The 11714-nt window shown below is 51.3% G+C and overlaps 2 protein-coding genes across 3 annotated transcripts in view; both read right to left on the bottom strand.

Moving 5' to 3' along the window:
• Positions 1-2661: 2661 nt before the first annotated feature.
• Mrpl20 (mitochondrial ribosomal protein L20) lies at positions 2662-6696 on the bottom strand. Of its 2 annotated transcripts, XM_048783833.1 has the most exons (5): positions 6237-6696; positions 6040-6150; positions 4050-4127; positions 3685-3713; positions 2662-3057 (listed from the first exon to the last, which is right to left on the bottom strand). In XM_048783833.1, exons 1-5 carry the CDS (start codon positions 6450-6452, stop codon positions 2829-2831), a joined length of 663 nt encoding a protein of 220 aa, XP_048639790.1. In that variant the 5' UTR covers positions 6453-6696; the 3' UTR covers positions 2662-2828. The 2 variants fall into 2 exon arrangements, with proteins under 2 accessions (XP_048639790.1, XP_015357009.1); XM_015501523.1 differs by lacking the exon at positions 3685-3713.
• A 1994-nt stretch (positions 6697-8690) lies between these two features.
• The window catches only part of Ankrd65 (ankyrin repeat domain 65), a 5205-nt gene continuing 2181 nt past the window's right edge, over positions 8691-11714 (bottom strand). Inside the window, exons 3-4 of the mRNA XM_048783572.1 lie at positions 11687-11713; positions 8691-11141 (exon numbers count right to left, since the gene is read on the bottom strand). Of these exons, the coding sequence (XP_048639529.1) occupies positions 10674-11141; positions 11687-11713 (495 nt within the window). The 3' untranslated portion in view covers positions 8691-10673. The remainder of the gene's footprint in view (positions 11142-11686; position 11714) is intronic.

The following is an 11714-nucleotide window of genomic DNA, read 5'->3' as shown; positions in this document are numbered from 1 at the left end:
TCCGGCCGCCGCCGCCGCCATTTTGTGCCGCCGACTCCTTTCGGGACCCTTCCCGGCAGGGCGGCTCCTCGCGACACTCAGGCTGCCCCGCCCAACCCCATGCAATTGGCTGTGATCGGTCGCTGCCTCATGGCTATTGGTTGCGTGAATTGCCCGTCAGCCTTACGTCAGGCGTCGACGCCGGAACTCGCGCGGGAGAAGCGGGCTCGTTACCCAGAACCCTCCACGGCCCGGCTCGACCCGGAAGCGAGTCTGCCTTGAGAGGCCAGACGCTCCTAGAGGCTTGGGTCAAGGGGCTTGCATCTCAGAAGCCTGTGGCGTCCAGGAGGCGGGTCTCGGTGGAAGCTGGGAAGGGACGACCCTTCCCCTGCAGTCTCCGGAACACGACGCTGTGCATGGAGCCGGTGCGAGTTAACACGGGGCGATTGCCTGGTAGTTAGTGCTCCACCCTACTGGCTTCGAGTTGGGGATGCACCTGTGGGTCCTGGACCTCACGGGGTCCTGTTTCAAACCTCAGCCCACGAGGAGGTGGACGGGTAACAGGGAACCGAACTTGTCGGATTTGATGACCCTACAGAGCGCTTGGCGGCAGATGCAAGCACAGGGTAGCGGGGGGGAAAAGAGGCGCGAGGTTCCAGCGCTGGGTGGGAAGGGACTTGCTTATTTGACCCTACAGAATTCGTGAAGCATTTGTCTTGACTCTTGATTCCCCAGGCCTTCGTGGGTCTGCTCAGCGCCGCTGTGGAGGGGCATCAGGTGTGTTAATTCCTGTTGTTACCCTGAGCTTTTCACCAGGTTTAGGCTTAGGAGACCGGTGGGGAAGCCCAGAGATGCTGGTTTAGACGTTGGGGGTAGATCTGAGGGTAGAATGTTCCTGGATGGGATCAATTTAGACACTTGAGCTGCCTGTGACTACCTGAAACCGAGGCTCCCAATGGCTCTCGCCCAAATCCAAACGTGGGCGGACTTCTTATCTCAGTTCAAGCATTGGCAACTGAGACCCAATTTCTCCTCTGCACTCGGACTGCTCTGGGCAACACGGTTGCATTCCACCCACCCCCTCTACTCCCAAGGTTGGCAGTGCCAGGGTGTCTCCCCTGTTGTCTGCAGTTGCACCCAACCCCAGGAAAAGAGCAGACCTTGATTTTCTTTGGTCCTACTTGGGCTGCTTGCCTATCCTCTGAATCATGAATCCAGCCACTCAGATCAGGCCCTGGCACCCAAACTTGCACCAGAATGAAAGGAAACTGGAGCAGGGCCAAGGCGGTCTGCCACATTCCCATCTTCCTTTATTAGTGTGAAGTGCATAAAAGCAGCTCAACCACAGTACCATACTGACAAGTGAAATGCATTCAACACTTGTGCACATGACCAGATCTTGGGAAAGATGGAAGTTGGCCCTTGTCTTCCAAATACCTATGGTAGTGTCCACCCTTAAGCTGGGGACGAAGGGCCTCATAGGGGGGTTCAAGCTGTAATGTGGGCCATAAATGATTTTGGCCTACAGTGAAAGTGGAAGAGAGTGGACAAAGATATCTAGGAGGTAAATGGCCAGGGCTTGACTGGCTCCATGTGGGGCTGGAGTAGGTACTGTGTACAAGGAAGAACATGGAATGACTCCCAGGCAATGGTGACATGAGATGAAGGATGGAGTCACCAAAGGGCAGTGTGGCTGCAATTGGAAGGGAAGAAAGGTGTGCTTTGGGAGCAGGGATAGCCCTCCAAGGTCAGCAGTACAAGCAGGCCTGGGCCACTGCCTGTATAAATGTGGGAGTCCCCAGCAAGAAGGCAGTAATTGGTGAAGAGCTTCAAGGGCTTTCCTGGTGCAGAAGGGAAGGGAAGTGAGATGGGGTGAAAACCTTGGGGGTCATGGTACCTATTGGAATTTTGGTTCTAGAAAACAGCTTTGCTGAGAGCTCTTGAGTTATAATGGGAAGGAAGCAGAGACCAGAGTGGAGACAGCACATTAGAGCTAGAGAGGGGGTGTGCAGATGCATTGCTCAAAACCCAGATGACAAAGGCTTTGGGTCACTGAGGACAAAGGGTTGGGCTGGTCCTGGGCAGCTTAAATACACATCTTTCACTACTGGAAGGAGTGGACAGGTCTATGGTGTGGAGCTGCTGTGAAGTGGCTCCTACTAGTGAGTTTGTCAGGAACATAATACCTGGACTTATGGGAGCAGTGTGTGTGTTGTTAAAAGCCCTCCAAGGCCATAGAGATCAGAAGTTCCCGCTTTGAGCCAGGAGTGCTACCTGCTTGCTATGTGAATGTCCCTCCCATCTCTACTGGTTTGGGGAAGCATGGAAGGAGATGGGAGGGGAAAAGGTTGGTGTTTGGAGTGTCTGAAGAAATGAGCCACAGGATTCCTGCTATACATAAGGAAGAGACTAGTGGAGGATGGAGACTGAGGTCAAACCTGGCCAGGATGAGTAGGGACTGGGGAAACTTAGGGTAGATCAGGTAACTGTGGGGTCAAAGTTCAGAGGCCTGGTGCAGATCCCTAATTTGCAGAAGGAAGCAGCATGGTCAGTGACATCCTACCACTCGGGACTCCTGCTCAGCAGTCTATCCCACTGTCCATGTGGTCACTGATGACATGTACACAGGCACCTCAGAGCACACATCAAAGTGTTTGTTGGGTAACAGAAAATATAACAAAATCAAAGACTACAAAAGCTTTATGCACATGATCTGCATAAGACATAAGACATTCTGTGACTGTCCCGCCCAGAGAAAGCAAGACCTATTATTGAAATGGCAATGAACACAAAAGACAAATCAAACTCAGACTTCACTCAGTTATCACATAACTCCTGGAGCTCCTATCTTAGCTATGATCCTCCAAGGAAAAAGCCTTGTCCAGATCCACTGTGCTGCTGCCCTCAGTGGTAGTGCACCACTCTGGAAAATATGCCCTCAGGCTCCTTTCCATCCCCCAAGGCAGCAGCAAACCCTTCCTGTCGCCTCCTTTGGGCCAAAGCAGCCAAAGATTTGAAAGTCTTCGGTTCATAGATGGCCAGGTCTGCAAGTACCTTCCTGTTGAGCTCCACCTGGCACTGGGAAGAGAGAGAGCAGAAGCCTACAGTCAGCATCGCTACTCCAGTGGCCTGCAGGAACACCCCACTTCAGTCAGGCTGGAAAGACACGGCTCAGAGGCCTAAGGTCTGAGCCGCCCTCCTCCTGTCAGCACACCAGATTTTTCTCCTTTCCTGGCCCAGGGCACAGTCTGCCTGGCAGAAGGTCTGTCTGCACAGCACAGATAGGTGCTATGGGATAAATGTGATCAAGGACAGGGAGGGCTCCAGTGCCAGCCCAGGGAACCAAGGACCATGTTTAGATTCAGTAGTCATCACTTTAACAACTAGGTCTCCTGGTCAAGGCCAACCCATAAATCAGCCCATGAAGTCAACCTAGCCAAGGTACAGCTTGTGACAGAGCACCAAAGTTCAAGTTCCTGGGCTTGATTCTCAGTACCCCAAAAAGAAGAAAAAGAACTGGAGGTGATCTCAGAAACCACCAGTGAGTCCAAGAAGCAGAAGAAAAAGGGACAGCCATCAGGTGCAGTGGCCATTCCTGTAATCTTAGCTACTCTAGAGGCTTAAGACAGTAGGATGGCAAATTCTAGGCCAGCCTCAGCAACTTAGTGAGAGACCCTATGCTCCCCAGGCGAAAAAAAAAAACACCTGGAAATGTAGCTCAGTGGTAAAGTGCCCTGGAAAAGTACCAAAAAAAATTAAATGTACCAAAAAAATTCAAGTACCACAAAAATTAAATGAAAAAAATAAAAGGATGAGTCTTATTCTTTTTCATAATGATGAAACACTAGGGCTTGCATTTCAGTACCATGTCCTGTTTCCAACATGGTCTGCTACCAGCAGGGCGAGGGAGAAGCAACTGTGATAAGCCCTTGCCAGAGTTCCACCTCAAGAACAGAAAGCAGAACAGAAGGTACAGGGCTATGCTGGGGAGACAACTGCCAGGGGAGCTCAAGCCTGAGGGGTGGTTCCTACAGATGCTCAGCACCTCAGCAGGACCCTCTAAACTGTACCTTAATTAAGTTGACAATGAATGCCGGGTACTTCAGACCGTGTTCCTGGGAGGCAGCTGTAATTCGGTTAATCCAGAGCTGGAATAAGAAAACGTAGAGATGCTTAACATCAACTGTTGAATGTTTTGTCCATTCTTCTAGTAAAGGCTCTACTGCACTAAAAAGTACTTGTAAAAGTCAGGAGGATAGTATTTTTTTTTCCTCCAGCAAACAGACTTGCAGCACAAATAACAGCAAAGACTGATTTGCTTCATCCAAACAAGTTCAATTCTAAATAAAAAGCTGTAATACATGCACCATGAATACAAAGATAAAAAATTCTGCAGCAGTGTGGCTAAATTCCTACAGCCAGTGAGTGAGTGCCCACAAAGGCAGTTGTGAAACTCAAGAAGCTCCAGGGAGGCAAACAGACTCGGAGAGCAGAGCAAACAGTCAAGGTCCTCAGAGAACCTGTATGGCAAGGAGTAGTGGGGTCTGTATCAGACTAAGAAGTGAGCAGGGAAAAAACCTAAAAGATGAGCCACACTGACCACTGGGCAGGACCTAGTGCAATGGGCAGTTTCTGGTGAATGGTATGTGCCTCTGTTCTGTTCCATTAAACAAGGTGGGTGTGTGAGGGATGTCTCTTCTTAAAGGCGTTCCCAGATATCTTAAAGCAGTCTTCAAGCCCATTTTTGCTCTTCTAGCTCGGTGGTTCTCAAGTTTAGACCTATATAAGGCTCCCTAGAGATTTAAAACAGACCACACACTGGAGGTGGGTGTGGTGGCTCACACCTGAAATCCCAATGACTTAGGAGGATGAAGCAAGAAGATTCACAAGTTCAAGGTTAGCCTCAGCAACTCAGCAAGAACCCTGTAATGTGGCGCATGCCTGTAATCCCAGCGGCTCAGGAGGTTGAGGCAGGAGGATTGAAAGTTGAAAGCCAGCCTCAGCAAAAGCAAGGCACTAAGCAACTCGGTGAGACCCTGTTTCTAAATAAAATACAAAAAAGTGCTGGAGATGTGATTCAGAGGTTGAGTGCCCCTGAGGTCAGTCCCTGGTACACCCCCCCACCCCCCACCCTCCCAGCTAAAATGACCCCATCTCAGAAGAAAAAGAATGGAACTGTAGTTCAATACCTCTGGGTTCAGTAACAATAATAAAATGAAAATACCAGAATGCTAGGCCCACCTTCCAGAGCCTCTGATTCAGCAGGTCTGGGGCAGGACTTGAGAATGTGAACTTTTTTTTTTTTTTTTTTGCATATATATATTTTTTAGTTGTAGATGGACATAATACCTTTATTTTATTTGATTTTTATCTTAATTTTATTTTATTTTTTTATGTGGTGCCAGGGATTGAACCCAGGGCCTCACGCATGCTGGGCAAGCGCTCTACCACTGAGCCACATCCCTGGCCCAAGAATGTGAACTTCTAACAAGTCCTCAGGTGACACCCTGGCTATCCAGGGCCCCCTCTTCAGGACCCTCCCGGCTGTGAGCACCTCTGCCCTCCTCTGGGGCAGCCAGTGTCCCACCCCTTCCTGTGCACCACACTGCTCAGGTACTCAAAGCACCTCACAGGCACTCTGGGCCTGGCTGGAGACCTAGGAGCCTGAGGCACAGACCCACCTCCCCACAAAGGCATAATTCTGAATGGGGGCAGGGAGTTATAGTGCTGGGACCACAGTCTATGGCCAGTGAGGCCTCTCTCGGGCTTGCTTTTGTTTCTTCAGCTGATTTCTTAGAGGGACACTGAAGGGGGGTTACAGTTCGACGTATCAGAAAGACCCTCTGCAAAGCTTCCTGGGATACGTGCAGCCCAGCAATGAACAGCGAGGCACAACACAAGCAGGTGGGATGCAGAGTTCGGGAGGATGGGGGTGGGAGTGATGTGCGGCCGGGCCGAGGAGGAGGGCAACCAGGAGGACCGCCGGGCAGCGGCGGAGGAGGACGACGACGGGGAGGACACCGAAGCCCAGGAGGAGGAGGAGATCGGCGGCGCGCTTACGGTCCGCAGGATCCGCTTCTTCAGCCTGCGGGCTCGCGTGCACTTCACGAAGGCTCTGGTCACCGCCCTGACGGCCAGCCGGTAGCAGCGGTTCTTCCTCCCACGAAAGTGCTAGGGCGAGGACGGGAAACGGGGGTGAGGAGGCGGCGGTGGCCGCCCCGGCCCGCGGGCCCCGCCGCCCAGGCGGGCGTGCTTACCCGCGCGTGCTTCAGCACCTCCTGGACGCGAAAGTAGCGGTCGGTGACGCGGTTCCGCAGCCAGAGTCGCGTCGTGAGGAAAACCATGGCTGGCAGCCGGCGCAGGACTGCACCCACAGGCGCTTCCGGGTCCGCGGCGCCGAGGACTTCCGGTGCGCCTGGTGCCTTCCGGGGCGCCTCCGCGCTCGCCTTCTCGGTTCCGCGGTGCGCGGCCATCCCCCAACCCCCGGGCGCAGCCCACCTCTGGTCGGGGCGACGGCCTGCCACGGCCAGCGACGCAGAAGGTGCGCGCTGAAGGGGTAGCCCGCTTCGACCTGCCACCCTTGACCTTCTGGGTTCGGCTTATTTCGCTTAGCCGGATGGCCTCAAGTTCTATTCATTTTCCTGCAAACCACTTCATTTTTTATTGTGGCAAAATACAGACTGCATAAGCCGGGCGCAGTCCGCGTGGGTCGCGACAATCCCGACAGACACAAGCTCACCGTGATCCCGGCGACTCCGTAGGCCAAGGCGGGAGGGTCGCAAGCTCCCGGCCACCCTGGGCAACTTGGCAAGATGCTGTCTCAAAATATAAAATAAGAAGGGCTGGGGATGCAGTTCAGTGGACAAGTGCCCCTGGCCCAGTCTCCAGTCAAAAACAAAAACAGAAATACTGAACTGCGAGTGTGTGATTTCTTTGTTGCTTTTTTTTTTTTTTTTTGGTGCTGCTGGAAATTGAACCCAGGGCCTTGCGCATGCAAGGCAAGCAGTCTACCAACTGAGCTCTATCACCAGCCCATTTTGTTATTTTTTTTACATGGATATAGTTTCTTTTTTTGATTGTTTGTTTTGTTTGTAGTTGTAGATGGACAACGTGCCTTTATTTATTTGCTTACTTTTTGTATGTGGTGCTGAGGATCGAACCCAAGGTTTGATCCTGCTAGGTGAGTGCTCTACTGCTCTTACAAACCGCTCTTGTAGTAGTAGATGGAGAGCATGACTTTTATTTTATCTGTTTATTTTTATGTGGTGCTGAGGCTTGAACCCAGTGCTTCACAAGTGTGAGGCAAGCACTCTGCCACGGTGCCCCAGCCCAGCCCTGTGATGTCTGTTTTAGTATCGATGTGGAATATTTCTTCAGCCTGTCTTGTCTCTCCTGACCCTGGGATTCCTGAGGAGAACAGACTGTTCTGCAGCATCTCCCTTGACCTGAGTCTTCTCCTGGTGATCCAAATCAGTCTGTACTTTTTTGGCAGAACGCCATGAAGTCCTATTGCATCCTGATCACTCCCTGGTGTTGGGAGACTGAGACCCTCTCTGTCCCACTTGGTGATATCTGCTTTTTGGCTAATGTTTGGGAGGCTTCTCCACTGTGTCCACATTTGTAACTGGCAAGTGACTTGGGAAGAAATACTTTGTGTGTTCCAGGCCTTCTGGTAAGCAGATGTGGAATTAAGTGAGCATTTGAGGTGTGCGCCTGATGCCTGTAGAAGGACTCATGACTGGGCGCCTCTGTTGAAGCATATTGCTAACCCAGTGGTGCTGAAGCAGAGACAGCCAGATAGAGAAGCCCTGTATCTGGTGAAAATGGCCAGTCCCTGGTGCCCATCTGTGCTCAGCATCCCAGCTGAGAAAATTGTGCCCCTAGCTGAAATGCAGCTGTGGGCTTGCAGCACAGCGGCAGACAGGTGGAAATCTGAGCAGCACCCTCCGAGGCCATGACATTCTGAGATAAGGTAGATTTCCCATCCCTCATTGATCTCGCACTCACTAATCTAAGTATCCATTGGTGATTTTCTAATCTATCACCTGTACCATATTAACTTGGCCTTCTATATCCTTTTGGGGATATATTTTTAAGAAGAGTTAAAGCAGGACGGGGGATATAGCATGCGGCCCGGGTTCGATCCTCAGCACCACATACAAAGATGTTGTGTCTGCCGATAATTAAAAAAATATATAAATAAATATTAAAAAAAATTCTCTCTCTCTAAAAAAAAAAAGGGGGGGAAGACCTCCCCCTTCCATGGATTCCACCTCTTGGGTCCCCTTCTTCCTCCAGGGAGGAAATCTTAAAAATAAATAAATTAATTAATTAATTTAATTTAATTAAATAAAAATAAGAGCAGTGTGAAGAAGAAGAGGCGAGAACGACCTCGGACTGACCAAAGCCAGCCGCTGCATCCCCTGGTCCAGAGCCAGCATCCCGCCGCCATCGCCACCATGCCCAAGAGAAAGGCTGAAGGGGATGTAAAGGAGATAAAGCCCAGGTGAAAGACAACCACAGAGAAGATCCGCAAGGCTGTCCGCTAACCTGCTCCTCCAAAGCCAGAGCCCAAGCCTAAAAAAGCCCCTGCAAAGAAGGGAGAGAAGTACCCAAAGGGAAAAAGGGAAACCCTGCAGAAGATGGAGATGCCCAAACAGACCAGGCACAGACAGCTGAGGGGCTGGAGACGCCAGGGCAGTGTGTGCCTTTCTGATAACTGTGGACTTCTGGTGGCTGTACCATTTGAAATACTATTTTTTATCAAGTTTTATAAAGGTGCAGAATTTTGTTTTACTTTTTTTTTTTAAGCTATGTTGTTAGCACACAGAACACTTCATTGTTGTTTTGGGGGGGAAGGAGCATGTGTCACTAGTAGAATGTCTCCAAAGCTGGATTGCTGTGGGGAAACACACCTTTCCCTTCTAGTTTTGAGAGACTTCCTCTTTGTTCCCAAGAGGAAGGGATTCCCTGATGTTGGCACACACAGCCACCTTGGCACAAGTGCCTTGTGGTATGGAAAAACTCAGACTCATCTGTATGTCCTCCTCCCCCTCTCTGGCATCAGCACGGACTTAACTCCTCTAAACTCAGACCTGTTGGGACCTGATTCCCAGCAAAGGGTTTTACCAGTGTGGGGGGCAATCTGGACTTTCCAGTGACGTCATTGAGAATAGTGTCCCTCAGAAGAGCAGCAGTTCCTTTTCTAGATTGTGGATCTTCAGATTAATAATTTTTTCCATTCTCATTTCATTTCCTGAAAGTCAGGGTCAGCTTGTGAAAAGTTGTTAAACATGCTAAATGTGAAAGGTCAACCCTCACTCTAAACTTTCCCTATTCAGAGCATCAAATGAAGACTTCATTGGGTTTTATAGTGGCTTTCTGATTTTGGTAGTCCATCCAAGAAGGGGGTTTGAAAGTTGTTGTTACTGTTGACAACTGTCTGCCCATGACCTGCCTGAAATACCATGATTGTTTATGAAATTTATCTTTAATAAAGCTGGATACACTTTGGCTTGGAAAAAAAATAAAATAAACTACAAAATAGGCCTGGGGATGTGGCTCACTGGTTGAGTGCTCCTGGGTTCAATACCTAAATAAATAAATAAAAACTACTTTTTTGTTATTTTGAGACAGGGGCTCACTCTCTTTCCCAGGCTGACCTGAAACACCCAAACTCAAGCAGTCCTCCTGCCTCAGCCTCCCAAGTGCTGGCACTACAGGATGTTATACCATGTCCAGCTGTACTTAACAACTGTCCCCATCTGTGTTATACCCATGGGAGTTCAAATTCACAGAAATGACAGAATTAAGACATGGAGAAGCAAATGATGTTGAAAGAAGACTTTGTTGTAGTTAGATTTTTTTTTTTTAGAATTTTTTTTAATATTTATTTTTTAGTTTTCAGCGGACACAACATCTCTATTTGTATGTGGTGCTGAGGATTGAATCCGGGCCGCATGCATGCCAGGCGAGCGTGCTACCGCTTGAGCCACATCCCCAGCCCTGTAGTTAGATTTTCCAGAGGTGGAAGTGTACCATGCCCTGGCGGCCAAGCAAGGCACACAGGGAGCAGCAGGCTCTGCTCAAGAGGCAGGGCGAGTGAAGGAAGGACAGGCCCTCGCTGAGTGCCCACTGGAGGGGCAGAGCATGGCACACAGCTTAGAACTGGCTAGTCTGGATAACTCCAGTGGGCCCTGGCACAGATGAGCTGACCCTGCTTGCCTGTACCTGGCCCTGGGCAGTGATCAGGAAAACTGGCCTGGCCTGTGGGAATTCCTGAGGAGGTGGCACAGAGCGGGGGTAAAAGGGGTGATGGGAACAATTCTGCCATTAGTTTGGTTGATCAGGAAAATACAAAATCTAAGAAAATAGAATACCCCCATGCACGGGAACAGGTGAGGGGATGCCTCCATGGTGGACAGACAAGGGGAGACCATCAGGTTTTGGTCAGACCTGTTGCTGTGACTCAGTCTTCACCCAAGAGTGTGGAGAAAGCTGGAACTGAGAGATGGGAACATTGAGGTCTGGCCACAGCCAGTGACCAAGTCTTATGTGGCTCTCTCCCCCCACCCCCAAGAACCTCTCATCTGATCCCTCTCTCCACCTAGGCAGGTGATCTCAGTCCAGAAGAGAGGAGCTGGGCACCTCTGGGCTGAGGAGCTTTCTGTGCCACTGTGTGTGGAAGCTCAGTCTTACAGAGAGTTGCTTGGGACCTGCAGGGCTGTATGCCCTGAACGCATCTGCTGCTCCCCTTGAAAGGCAGGCAGCACCTGGGGAAGCCCCCCATTAGACATCTGGGCCACTTCACCCCACTGTGTCCTCAGAGTGGGACTAGCCCCTCGGCTCAGCAAGAGTTCCATAGTAGGACTGTGGCCATATTCTGCAGCAAGGTGCAGGGGGGTCTTGTGGAGCCAGCCAGCAGCATTGACCTGTGCACCCCTGTCCAGGAGATGGCTGGCAACCTCCATGTGGCCTCCCAGAGCTGCATAGTGCAGGGGTGTGAGGCCCAGTGAGTCCTGAGCATGTACCTCAGTTCCCCAGGCCACCAGCAGCTGGACAGCAGACAGATGCCCACCAGCAGCAGCCCTGTGAAGTGCAACGCGGCCATGCCTGTCCCTGATGCTTGGGTCTGCCCCATGGCCCAGGAGCAGCTCAATGTCCTAGAAAGGAGGAGAGGGGAAGGCATGAGCAGGCCTTGACACAAGTGGGTGAGGGGCTGGGACCTGGAGACATTTGCCTGGCCCTAACCTGTTCTGACCTTCTGTTTGGTCAATAAGCCAGAACCTAAGGCAGCCTGCAGCCCTTCTGCTTGGAGACTTTCGCTTTCCCCAAATGGCTGAGATCATATCCAGACTCTGCTGTGCCTCCTGTCCTCCTCTGGTGCCTGGGAGCTAGCTGGTCTCGACTGCAGACCGGGTACTAGATAAATGTTTGTTGCTGTCGGCCACCAGAACGAAGTAGCAATGCAAGCCAGGGTCTCCAGGGCCTCCACGAGATGGCAAGATCATAGGAGGAGAGGCACAGCCAAGACGGCGCTCAGGTGATTACACCCCTAGGTGCCTCTCTCCTGCGCTCGCGCCTCCTCCACCTGCCCAGCCTCCGTGTCCGCCTGGCCCCACCCCGCGGTGAGGGGAGTGCGGTCTGGAGCTTCCTGCCTCGCGCCCCCTCCGGGCACCAGGCTATTGCCTGGGAAAGCGGGACTCACCTGTTGGCGGCCCAGGCCGGCCGCCAAG

This window comes from Marmota marmota, unplaced genomic scaffold (genome assembly GCF_001458135.2).
Source record: "Marmota marmota marmota unplaced genomic scaffold, marMar, whole genome shotgun sequence".
Classification (NCBI taxonomy): Eukaryota; Metazoa; Chordata; class Mammalia; order Rodentia; family Sciuridae; genus Marmota; species Marmota marmota.
This window is presented reverse-complemented; position numbering and strand designations above follow the sequence as displayed.